Source organism: Solanum dulcamara, chromosome 7, assembly GCF_947179165.1.
Source record: "Solanum dulcamara chromosome 7, daSolDulc1.2, whole genome shotgun sequence".
In the NCBI taxonomy this organism is placed as follows: Eukaryota; Viridiplantae; Streptophyta; class Magnoliopsida; order Solanales; family Solanaceae; genus Solanum; species Solanum dulcamara.
In genome coordinates this window covers 77,672,662-77,685,679 of record NC_077243.1, presented here as the reverse complement: position 1 = coordinate 77,685,679, position 13,018 = coordinate 77,672,662, and the positions used below count along the sequence as shown (strand labels likewise).

At 33.4% G+C, this 13,018-nt stretch overlaps 1 protein-coding gene and 1 long non-coding RNA gene across 2 annotated transcripts; one reads left to right on the top strand and one right to left on the bottom strand.

Moving 5' to 3' along the window:
- Positions 1-607: 607 nt before the first annotated feature.
- LOC129895492 (uncharacterized) lies at positions 608-10,239 on the top strand. Its single transcript, XM_055971217.1, has 18 exons — positions 608-944; positions 2,831-2,953; positions 3,118-3,240; positions 3,330-3,392; positions 4,198-4,305; positions 4,914-4,991; positions 6,423-6,515; positions 6,649-6,735; positions 6,977-7,078; positions 7,213-7,332; positions 7,439-7,501; positions 8,192-8,325; positions 8,512-8,593; positions 8,691-8,749; positions 8,837-8,882; positions 9,550-9,641; positions 9,735-9,804; positions 9,919-10,239. The coding sequence occupies exons 1-18, from the start codon at positions 708-710 to the stop codon at positions 9,988-9,990; spliced, it is 1,752 nt and encodes a 583-aa protein (XP_055827192.1). The 5' UTR covers positions 608-707; the 3' UTR covers positions 9,991-10,239.
- A 135-nt stretch (positions 10,240-10,374) lies between these two features.
- On the bottom strand, positions 10,375-12,267 carry LOC129895493 (uncharacterized). Its single transcript, XR_008767780.1, has 2 exons — positions 12,183-12,267; positions 10,375-10,871 (listed from the first exon to the last, which is right to left on the bottom strand). It is a non-coding gene; the product is annotated as an uncharacterized LOC129895493 (long non-coding RNA).
- Between the last annotated feature and the right edge of the window lie 751 nt (positions 12,268-13,018).

Sequence of the window (13,018 nt, the reverse complement as noted above, 5' to 3'; positions counted from 1 at the left end):
ATGTAATAAACTCTATCATTTTCCTTTAATAATTGGTATAGAGTGTTAAATAAATTATCAACTTAGCCCACTAATTAAACTAGTTATTTAAATTTGCCCTCAACTAAATAACTATGATTATCGAATAGTCCAAAATACTCAAAAAAAATACGGGATAAGTCTTTTATGAAATAAAAAGCTCTATTTCTCAAAATGACATAATGGGTCGTTACAACATGAGAGACTATAGAGGACATATTAGTCACTGTCATATAATTATTATAATTGAATCAAAATAATAAGGTAAACATAATATCATAAATTACAAAAAAATTAGTGAAACGAAAACAAATTAAAAATAATTTCTCCGGAATTATCTCTTAAATCATATGAGGATATTTTTGAAATTTCAAACTTTTTATGCGTTTATTTTATATAAGACGGTATTTTTTTTTAAAAATTATTATCTATTATTTAAAGATTGTTTTACAAATGATTTTTTGCTTGATAATTTGATGCTACATTAATAAAAAAATATTTTATCAAATAAATGAAATTCAACACAAATAATTTTTATATATATATATATATATTTGAAATATTATTTCTTTTCAGTTAGCTCAATAAAACAAAAGAACTTGCCCTTCTTTACTTCTGCTCCATACTCGATAAGGCTGATAACGAAAACTTTCTCCCATCAATTATCGAATCTCGAATCGGCCGGAAGTATGACGGTTGAGGTACCGAAAACCTTCGGCTATTCTAACGGCGATTTGAAATCCAAAAACACTAATACTAACGCCGGTTCTAGGAAATCAAAGGAGAACGAGCGCCGCCGTAGGCGACGGAAGCAGAAGAAAAACAATAAGGTAGCGTCTCGTGGTGAAGACAGTGACACATCCAACGCCGACGAAGCTAATGGAGGTGCTGTTGATACTGATAAGGAGAATTCCGATCTACAGAAGGTATTGGCGGATTATTCTGAGGTGTAGTTGATGAGTAATTGTTCTAGTGGAGATATACATTTTACTAATTATTTAAGCATCTGTGTTGATCTGCCGATGAATTAGGTTTTTAAAATTAAAAAATGCTAACAACAACATAGCCACTATAATCCACAAATGGAGTCTGATAGATCCTCAGCTCAAGTACAAATGGAGTCTGATAGATCCTCAGCTCAAGTGAAGAATATATAAAATAATGGAGCAGGTAATAGTAATATCGAAGAATACTATAGTAGGAGAATTACTAATAATGTTATTAATAAGGGAAACTAAACAACAGTCGACTACCTACTAACCATCTACCCTAGTTCTCAGCCTCCATATCCTCTTATAAATTGGGAATGATGAAAATAAGAATAATAAGAGTAAGCATTCGTTTCAAATTTTAGTTGTTCTTAAGTTCAGAGTGTATTTGAAGATGCTTACTGAAACTTAATTCATGAAATTCTAGTTTCTAATTATGAATATTTTCCAGCTAAAGTGTGGTAAACATTCTTAGTAGGAGGCATCTTTCTCTCTTTTTACTGAATAAAAACAACATACCCAGTGTAATCGCACAAGTGGGATCTGGGAGGGTGGTGTGTACGCAACCTTGCTCTTACCTAGTGAACGTAGAGAGACTATTTCTGATTGACCTTTCAGCTCAAGTGAAGCATATAAAAAGCAACTCTGGAAGGAAGTACAGTAGTAAAGAAGTTATTCTAAAAATAAAGGAGAAGGGAACAATCGCAGCAGCATATAATATGATAACCGAAATAAAACAACAGATAATATTACTGAATAAGTTGTATTCATATAGGTGGACATCTAATGTGTCAGCTAGAGCAGAACACGTTGGTAAACCTGCTTATCAAGGTTACAACAATGGGTTCCAACTGAGAGTTGTAGATAAGATTTTGAACTTGAGTTCTGTAGGTTTACTTGTAAGCGTCAATCACTCATCCATTTCCTTGGGAACTACTATATGGTTACATATATTAAAATATGGATATATGATCTATGCAGATGTTCTTTTTTGAGTCTTTGGACAATCTCTATGATTTTTCTCCCAAAAAATGAATACTTTTTCTTCTTTGACATTGTTGATTGAGGTGGTGTTTTCTTCCCCCGAGTAGTTGATGTTGAGTTATTTTTCTGATTATTCTCATGTTTCAAAATTATGTTGTTCTGATTCTTTTTGTGATACAAAATTATGTTTTTATGATTTTTCTTGTGATCCAAAATTATGTGCATGTGAGAATTTTATCTAGAAGATCCTGTTAATTTCTTGATACACATTTTTTAGGGTTAACTATAGCTCTTTGACAAAATTACTACCATGTGTATATAGGCCTAAATATACTTTGCTAATGATATGGTCTTCTTTTTTATAAAATTGATGATATGGTCTTCTTTTTGATAAAGCTAATGATATGGTTTTCTTTTATTTACTATAGGGTTATTGCTTTGTTTGTGTTCTTTTCTTTTGCATGCTATAGTGTATGAATATTGATATTTTGTGAATCTCCAAGGTCCAGCTTGCTATTAAGAAACAATGTTCGCCAATTTGTCATTCTGACGAAAAAGGATGTCTGATGTAGGTCACTTCCATCATAGCTTGGCTATAGTTAATCTGTTCTTTTCAATCTGAAATGGTGATGTGCATGAGCTTCTATTTTGACATGCCTCATCTTTTTCCAGACACTCTTTGTTATATGTTGGGGTCTGTCCCAGAGTCTTTATTGTTTAATAAAAACAGTACTGTTTCTAAACGATACCTTTGTTGTGATGTATTTATGAATTTTTATACACTTATGGTGTTTTATAAAGTAACGTGTATTTTCTGAGCTACTGATCTTGAACTGCAGTCCCTGGTGGAGCAAGTTGAAGTGGAATATGTCCCAGAGAAGGCAGAATTAGATGGCGAATTGGATGAAGAATTCAGGAAGGTTTTTGAAAAATTCAGTTTCGCAGTTGCTACTGGTTCTGAGGTAAAAAATAATTCATTTTTGGTGCTATGTGAACTCTGAGTCATTACCTGATCTTTTTGTTGTGCCTTCCATCTCCTTATATCTCTCAAGTTGTTGAAAAATAATACCGCAGTTTAAGAATTTTCCATATTTTCCATTTGCATAACTTTTTATTGGAATATCAGGAGAGTGATAAAAAGGACGAGACTGCTGCTGATGCTGCCTTAAAGAAGAAGGATGATTCAGATTCGGAGGAAGAGCAGGATGCTCAGCCAAAGGAAAAGGGTATTTCTAACAAAAAGAAAAAGGTCAATCTCAACTTCTATTTGCTGTTATGGTTAGCTACTTTTATTGTTCACCTTGAGTAGATGAAGACTGAATTACTTCTCAATTTCAGCTTCAACGTAGGATGAACATTGCAGAACTGAAACAAATCTGCACGAGACCTGATGTAGTTGAGGTATGAATAGGTGGCAAACATTATATCTTATTATTTTTCTTTGATACTTGCGAACTTTGCATATTAGTATATTTATTTACCCTATGCATTATGGGGAATGCACATTTCTGTGTTCTCAGCTAAAATAAGGTTGTATCTCTGGCAAACAATCTAGTTTTGGGGTTTCCTTATCCTTTCACAATCATGCTGGAGCCCCAAGTCCCTCAGAGTTCCTTGTCCGTGCCCTTTCTAATATCTGCTTTGTCTTTTGTTGTGTTTCTATGCTTTGAATCAATTTACAAATGTGAAACTATATGAGCGTTAGTATATTATTGCTATGAAAAAAGTCAAAATGCTCACACATCAAAGGTAGTTGATATTATTCTCTTCATAAATTTGTCCTGGGGCAGGCCAAAATATTTTTTCGCTCTCTTTCTATCTGTTATCCTCCTACTAAAAAATTGAGCACTTGTCTAGAAGAGTCGCTGAATCCCACCTAAAAATTAACCAGATCTGTGCATGAACCTCATACCAAGTCTGAAAGTGTCAGCATAGCATAGATTAGATCTTCTTATGATAATAGGTATGTTGTTTAATTTCATCATCAACTACATTATAGTCATCATCTTTTCCTTCTCCTTGGACTGGAACCAGCCTTTGCATGATCTGATGCCGGTTCTTTTGCACTCTTGGATAGCTTAACATTGATTTCTCGTGTATTCGGCATCTTACTTCTCTTGATCTGATTACTGCCATTGATTTCTGTGGTAAATTACTGTTCTAACTGTAGACTATTTTCTATATTGGTGTGTTGTATGTCGTTTAGGTATGGGACGCTACTGCTGCCGACCCTAAGCTATTGGTATTTCTAAAATCTTACCGAAATACTGTTCCTGTCCCACGACACTGGAGTCAAAAACGAAAATTTTTGCAGGTCAGTTATCGCTGCTTATTCATATATTTAGGTTGTGAATGTTAGTAGATAGTGCAGAATGTTTTGTACCTCTTCCACTTCATGTAACAATTAACAAGGATAGAACTGGGTTAAATTTAAGAGGGTTTGGTTTGAGAAGGGGATGATGGGATAAAGTCGATGAAGTTTGTCTTATATGTATATATGTGGTTCTTGCAGGAGGGCGGCCTTGACATTGGTGGAGCCTCAACATGTAGGTCTTTGACAAATGGGATTCTTCATGATTCTATGTGTGTGTATTTTGTGGGTTGGGGGTTGCAGCGTTACTCTGTTTATTTGTGTGGGTTGGTCAAACAACATTTCTTTAGCTCCAGTTTCCAATAAAAAGTTCTGAACAGTATAGTTGCATTAAGTACCTTCAAGTTTGAGTAACTTAATTGTTCCCCACTGCAGAAATTTTAATTATTTCAGTTGTCTTTGCATTATTCATGCTTGAAGTGATTAAATCTATTGCTACTATCGGCCAGTGTGGTCATCTATCTAATTCATTCACTAGTCCTTTGGATATGATATTGTTAATATTTCTTGTGTTACATTTTATCTCATCAAGCCTTGAATTTGGTTTTCAGGGTAAACGTGGTATCGAGAAACAGCCGTTTCAACTGCCGGACTTTATAGCTGCGACCGGAATTGAGAAAATTAGACAAGTACGACGAAATTTGTTCCATTACTTCTTATATATCTCTTGCTGTGGTGGCCTTGTGAAATAGGATTTTTTTTTTGTTGTATAAATGGAACTTAAACTAGATGTTGATGGAGCTCAAGCTAGGAAATTCTGAGGGTTTTTGCAATTTTTCTGAACTTTTAAAATACTGGCATTAAGAAATGAAGGGCTTCATTTCAGCAAGACATCTGATAATGAATGGATAAAGATAAGCATAATTCAACAAAGAGAAGATGCTACCTAGTCTTCCTTATATTGACTTATCTTCATATGGACCTAACAACCCATTTCTTTTAATTTGAAAAACAGATAGGCTCCAATTATGTGGTAAACATATGCCAGAAGTATTTGGGCTAGTTTCAAATATATACAATAAAGTACTTTATAATAAATATAGTCATGTTTCTATTTACAAAAAAATAGCCAAATTCGGCCCAAGGCAGGTCATGGGCTCAGGACTACAAAGCTGAAATTCGCCCAGGTCAGGCCATGAGCTCATGACTAAAAAGCCCAAATCAGTCCAAGACAAACCATTTTTGCTTCCTTTTCTTTTTTCTTTTAAGCGTTATTTTTTTTAAAATAAAATAATTCTGCTATAGTTTTTTTGTTGCGCTTTTTTTTTAAAATAAATAAATTATAAGACCGCGCATTTCATTTAATTTTTCAATATTGTATAAATGGCGTATAAATATGTATATATAATCTATAAACAACTATGTAGTGTATATGTAATGTATCGATATTGTATAAATAGTGTATAAATGTGTATCAATATTGTATAAATGATGTATAAGCATATTTATATATGATGTATAAATAATTATGTAGTGTATATTAATATATTTATATTGTATAAATGATGTATAAATATGTATAAATAATTATGTAGTGTATATGTAATATATTGATATTGTATAAATGTGTATAATCATGTATCAATATTATATAAATAATTATGTAATGTATCGATATTTATTTGACTATCATGCATTCCCATCTTAATAAATAAAAGAATAAACAAGAAAAACGACATAAATATTTATTTTTTCCACAAAAGAAGTGACACAATTATAAAAGAAAAAAAATAAAAATAAAAACAAAAAAAATACTAATAAAAAGTTTTTTTTTTTTAATATGAAAGAAAATGGCCAAATGGCCAAAATAATGTCGCCGCCAAAATTGCACTACTATGACAAATTAAAGGCAACGCCCATTTTTTTGGTAAGACAAAAGGCCATGGCCATATTTTTTGAAAACAAAATTGCCGAAGGGCTATAGGGCGTAATTAGCCCAAAGTATTTATCTGGAATGAGATATCATGTTTAAAAATCTTTTGTTTGAGAAATATGATCTTTTCTGCTAGTATATTTATGCTTGACCTTGTTTTGTAATCTTATTTGTTCTTTTTGTGCAGGCTTACATTGAAAAGGAGGACAGTAAGAAGCTTAAACAAAAGCAGCGGGAACGGATGCAGCCAAAAATGGGAAAGATGGATATTGATTATCAGGTTCCCAATTTTCCTTGGTTCCTTGTTGATACTGAACTGGAAAATAGCCCATGCCTTGTCAAATTCATGGATGTTTCTGGTTAAGTGTTGATTGCTGTACTGTTCTGCTGAGTCTCTATATCATGTTATGTAGGTTCTCCATGATGCCTTTTTTAAGTACCAGACTAAACCAAAGTTGAGTAGCCACGGGGATCTGTATTATGAAGGAAAAGAGTTCGAGGTACAGAATTTGTCTTTGACATTGTTGAATGGTCATATGCTTCTTTCATGTCTAGCTTGCATATAATTTTGGGCATTCTCGGCTGTCTGGTATTTCATCAATTTCTTGAGAATAGAAATGAGACAGTTTTTATTGATGTACACTTTTAGATGACGATGTTTGATGGTGTTGGTTGCAATGGCTATACCAGTGTTAGATTTTCTTTTCCACAGCTGCATCATCTTTTGATTTCTATATGCAGGTGAAGTTGAGGGAGATGAAACCTGGGACTTTGTCTCAAGAACTGAAAGAGGCTCTTGGTATGCCCGAAGGTGCTCCTCCTCCTTGGCTTATTAATATGCAGGTAAGTTAGCACAAATTTAAGTTCTGTTTTATTAGATGTGGTCATTTTTGGTCCCCTTAAGTTTCTTGTCGTCTTGCTAGATAGTTGGGTTTCGTTGCTAATACTTTTCTGCAACTCACAATTTTCTGTGGCAGAGATATGGTCCTCCACCCTCATATCCTCAATTGAAGATTCCCGGTCTCAATGCTCCTATTCCACCAGGAGCCAAGTTTGGCTATCAGCCTGGGGGTTGGGGTAAACCACCTGTTGATGAAGTAAGATTCTGAAACCTATTACATTCTTCTCATTACATTGTGAAGATGGTGTTTTGTTGTAATTATTTATTATTCTCAACATTTCTCCCTTATTTGTTTGAAATAGTATGGGCGCCCTTTATATGGAGATGTCTTTGGTGTGGTGCAACAAGACCATCCTAATTATGAGGTATGCCCACTTGTATATTGTATTTGCTGGAGTTATTTCTTTCTTTACGTAAGTTCTTGGAGTCGGTGGCGGAGCCAGGATTTTCTTCAAGGGTGTTCATACTTTAGGACAAGTAAAAAAATAAACTGATGTTTTGTCCTTTTTTTTAAGTTAAAAAAAAGAACTAACAAAAATTAAACAAAATCCTAAGTCTAGGCTAGAACCCAGGTCACTAAGGCAACTTTGAACAACCGTAATCATTGAGCTATCTTTCTTTATTATGTCAAGGGTGTTCAACATTTAGTATATATCCAAAAATATCGATATTTAACATATATATTCGCAAAAAATTTCCGACGAAGGTTGTTCATCTGACCACCCTTGCTAAGGTATAGCTCCTCCCCCGCTTGGAGTAACATTTTTCTTCAAGGTAGTTCCAGTCCAACTGAAATAACAAGCATTACCTACAAAAATATGTATGTTTGGAAACACACCAATTTGAAGTTTTTGAAACTTATTGGAGGTGTTGGTAACCATGAAAAATAACTAAGTATCTAAGAAGCATCTCATTTATGAATGCTTGATATTTCTTGTTTATTCAAAAAATTCAAGTATGTGGTCCTTGTAATTACCGTAGCCAGTGTTATTAGATCCTATGTTTGGTTGACAGTCTCTAATTGCGTTTTTCATGCCATTTATGGTCATACTTAGGATGAACCTGTTGATAAGACTAAGCATTGGGGTGACTTGGAGGAAGAGGAAGAAGAGGAGGAAGAGGAAGTGGAAGAAGAGATGGAGGAAGAGGAGCTGGAAGATGGTATTCAGTCTGTGGACAGCCTTTCGAGGTATCACTTGATCCAAACCTTTACGTATCATACAATATCTATAGAAAGCTTGAATTAGCTTAAACTGCCCCTATTCCCCTAATTTTCGGTTCTCCTTTCTGAACCGAACATGCACTGTGGAAGCAATACTTAAATTTCAACTGCATTTGAGGGATCATTTCTCAATGTGTTTGTTCGTTTGTATAGTACTCCAACTGGAGTTGAGACTCCCGATGTTATTGACCTTCGGAAGCAGCAGAGGAAGGAGCCTGAGAAGCCTCTCTACCAGGTAATAGCACTATATGTGGCCTGCTATTTTTTGCATTCCGATAGACAAATGTTTTCTCCTTGTCAAAAAACTCACTACCATCTACTTGTTTCTTAAGGTGCTTGAAGAGAAAGAAGAAAAGATAGCTCCAGGAACTCTTCTTGGAACAACTCATACGTAAGTACTTGGTTAAACTTGTGCAGAATGTATCAGGCACCTCTCTTTTTTCTAGACTGTGTGACTCTTTTTGCTTTGGCTGTACAGGTATGTGATTAACACTGGCACACAAGATAAGACTGCTGCCAAAAGGGTAATGAAATCTCTTGTATCTCTCCTTGTTTGCTTCATTGACATGCTACTTCATGTGGTTGTTTACTTTATGAACTGTTGAATGCAGAAAGCAACGGCACATTATGATTGTTCTGTTGTTATCCTCCATGTGAAATTTGTCACAGGAGTGAATTGTTATCATCCTATGTATGGTGTTATTGAAAACGCAATTATGAAGTTATATTTTTGTAGTTTTCATGTGTTCATAGGAGTGGAATGTTCTCATCCTATTTATGGGGTTGTTGAAATCTCGGTTTGGACCATTTTCTCCCCGACTATGTGACAGTTTGTTTTTTGTGAACTTGGTGCTATGATCAGAGGTTTCCGCTTGCGATTTTGTGTGGCTTCTATAGTTATATTTTGCATCTGATTGATTTTGTTCTGCTTATGTTGAGGCTTAGTGATTGTGCGATGTTTGTCAAAGTTGGAAAGAATGTATGGTCATTGATATGACGTAAAATGGTGATTTCTTTAAAGTATGGAATGCATTAAATTGAAGAGCATGATATGGCACATCAGGATATCTTCATTTTTTCTTTGCCCGATTTCAGTATTTCATGATTGTTCCTATTTGTGTTATTTTCTTTATTTTCCTGGGGACACTTCGATTAGAATTTTGAGGTAATTACTTGAAATTTCTGCTGCAGGTCGATCTGCTTAAAGGTCAGAAATCAGATAGAGTTGATGTTACTTTGGCACCTGAAGAGTTGGAACTGATGGACAATGTCCTGCCAGCCAAGTGAGTAGCAACACTATTAACACTGTTTTGAGTCGGAGGATCTCATATGAATTTTCCCGACTTTTGCTGAAAACTTTTTATTCTGTTTTATAGATATGAGGAAGCTAGAGAGGAAGAGAAGTTGCGCTCTCAGAGAGAGGATTTCAGCGACATGGTAGCAGAGGTGTGTAACTATCTCATCTTGCATCTTTTCTAGTCTTTCTTAGAGTTCATTCGTGCTTCTTGTTGTTGATAATCTTAATGCGCACTAGTTCTGACATCGATGAAACTGCTGCAGAATGAGAGGAAGAAGAAGCGCAAGTTGCAGGAAAAAGATGGCAAGTCGAAGAAGAAAGATTTTAAGTTTTGAGGCGAATTTCGCGTTCCATCTTGCAAAGTATGGCCATTCGTTGGCATTTTGCACTATGACAAATATGTCTTCTTGTTTTGGCTTGATGAAGTGGTTATCATTTTGTGTTTAGCACAACTCATGGTCTATGGGAGACATTTTATATGTTTTAGTTTTGATCGAACACGGAATTTAAGACTTAGATCTTGTAGTATCAAACTATAGATGTATATACGCACAAGGTCAATCTATTCACTCGTCTTGATAATATTTTCCCCTGTTCACTCAACTAACTAAACTATAGATGAGTTACTACCTCATGATCACTTACACTGTTCCAAACATTTGATTACATTTTCCAACTGAAATGGAATATTAGAGTTGATTTCGTAGATGGGTACTCAGTTAATAATTATCATCTCATAAGATCACATTTCTTCTTGTTTTCAATTTCCTTCAACATAGAAAGTGACACCTTGATATAATAACACTATTAATTGAGTAACCATCTGAATAATCAACACTCGAATATTACAACCGTATGATCCTACCAAAATACCTGATTTTTTGGATCTCGTAATCTTATACATTTCATATACTATGAATTTTTGTACAAGGTCACAACATTAATTTTTTTTTCCACCAAGGGTTAGGACATTGACATGTGTAATTAATACATTGGAGAGAAATACCACTATCATCATCACAATAAATTCCTACAAGTCTACAGCTAAATTCATTTTTGCAGAAGAATCTGCGGTCGCAGATACAAAGGCGCTTGTAGCAAAATGGTTCAAACTTATATTCTGGATTACGACATATAAAGTCACAGTCACTATCCCTGCCACAATGCACAGACACAACATTCCTTGGTTCCACTTCATCTAATAATAATAATATACCTGTTATATTTTTAATTTCATATAGTTAGGTAAGATTATAAACATAAAAAACATAAATTTAGGGAGTGTTCGGTATAGAGAAAAATAAGTGGATTTTTTATTTATTTATTTGTGTTTGGTATGGTACAAGTGGTGGAGCCAGGAGTTTGACGAAATGTGTATAATTTTTCTTTTCTCTTTAGTTGTGTTAAGGGGATGAAAAATTAAATATAATACACTCATATTAGCTAATATTTAATTTATGTTATACACCGCATAATTAATTTTCAGTGAAGGGTACTGTGTATCGGACCATCTTTCGCCGAAGGTGACTCTGCGAATGTATGGTATGTAAGCAAAACATATTATCATAAAAGGATTTGCTTTGTAATCTAGATAAATACTATTGGGAGGTGATGGTGGTAATGGGGACTATGAGGGTGGAGATGAAGATGAGATCGATGTATTAGACAAAGGCGGCTCAATCACTTCGATGGTCTAGAGCCAAAAATGAATTGGAGGCCTTAAACTTTTGAATAATACTTTGTACTCTTTATTTGAGATTTTTTTAAGATGTAAATTTATTAATATATTTCATAAAAACTATTTTGAGATGCAAAATTGTTTCTTTCTTTTTATATGAAAAACTTTCTTTTTCTATAAATAGCATTTCTCGTTTCAATTTATTTGTCTGATTTTAACTTCACATGAAGTTTAAAGTTCAATAAAAAGATAAAGAAGACTTTTGAATATTAAACTAAAAATTAAAATGGATAATACAATTTTATTTTATTTTAAAATACCTATAATAATTTTATTATTGCTAAAAAATGAGGTCTCTCAAATTTAGGGGCCTAAGGCAAGTACCTTATTTTGTAAGGCATAGAGCCGCCCGTGATATTAGAGGATGGGGCAGACAAAATCAATATATGTGGAATTCCACTTTGTGGAAGTCATTTTCCTTCTTTTTTTCTTGTAGAAACTTTTTTCGAAGTCAAATCCGATGTCGGTGCAGGGTTAAACATTAAATCCTACCTCGTAATATATGAATAAAATTACGTCTTGGAGAATGGCCATAAAACCTAACCTCCACAATCATTCTTTTCATTTTAAGTAATTTATTATTTTAAAGAAAATATTTTTTAAATATTATGACCAATCAAACATGAGAATTAAAAATTAAAAAATATTTTCTCCTATACAGAACACACCTTAAGACCAACAAATATTATAGTGGTATGGACAAGATCTTTTTCACCTTTAATTAGATGTGTTGAGTTCGAAATCATGAGAAAGAAAACAAAATTTTGAGAGAGAAAGGGGAAGACTAACCACATGAAAAAATCAACAAAAGGAGAAGAGAAACCATAGTGTTTGGAGACATATTGTGTTGATGCCTAATAATTAAGAGTAATATTATATATAGTGCAACATTATTTAATATATAATATAGTGTGTAACATAATTAATAAGTGATAATCCAAAAGGTCTAAGCTAAACATTCCGTAAAGTAAACTCTAAAGAACAAAATGCATGGGTGGCGTTTGTTAAGAAGGAAAACGGAATTTTTCATAAAACATATTTTCCTAAACTTATTCCATTTTTTATTTATAATGGAATGATTTTTAGAATATAAATTTCTATGACTTGTTTTAAATTATACATTTTTATTTTTTTTATTTTTTTTTTATTTTTATGTCAGTTAAATATTTTTATATAAATTAGGACAGAGGGAGTAAATGATAGTTCAAGAAGTCAAAATAAAACATTTGGTAAAGTAAATTCTAAAAAATAATTATTTTTTTGGTTTTTCATCTGGTGTTCGGTATCTACACTGGAGCCCGACTAAATTCGGATTTGAGTGGGAAAGTCCCACATTGTGGGATAAAGCTCTCCCTAACAAAGACGACTCTGTACCCAAGGGAACTCGAACCCGAGACCTATTGATTAAAAATGAAAGAATACTTACCACTCCACTACAATCTTTGTTGGTAAATTCTAAAGAATTATATATATATATATATATATATATGGGATTGGCTCTGCACCACTAATTTTAACTAAGCATAATTTAAAATAAAAAGAAGACATTGTCCAATAAAGTAGAAGTTGTCATTTCAATTTATTTTTTAAAAGGTAAAACTTAACTCATAAATTATATTTTGTCA

Bases quoted from the DNA above. Each gene is read 5' to 3' on its own strand.
- LOC129895492 (XM_055971217.1), top strand. From the start codon at position 708: ATGACGGTTGAGGTACCGAAAACCTTCGGCTATTCTAACGGCGATTTG. The intron at 6,736-6,976 runs GTACAGAATTTG...TTCTATATGCAG, and splicing joins ATGAAGGAAAAGAGTTCGAG to GTGAAGTTGAGGGAGATGAA. The intron at 7,502-8,191 runs GTATGCCCACTT...GGTCATACTTAG, and splicing joins AAGACCATCCTAATTATGAG to GATGAACCTGTTGATAAGAC.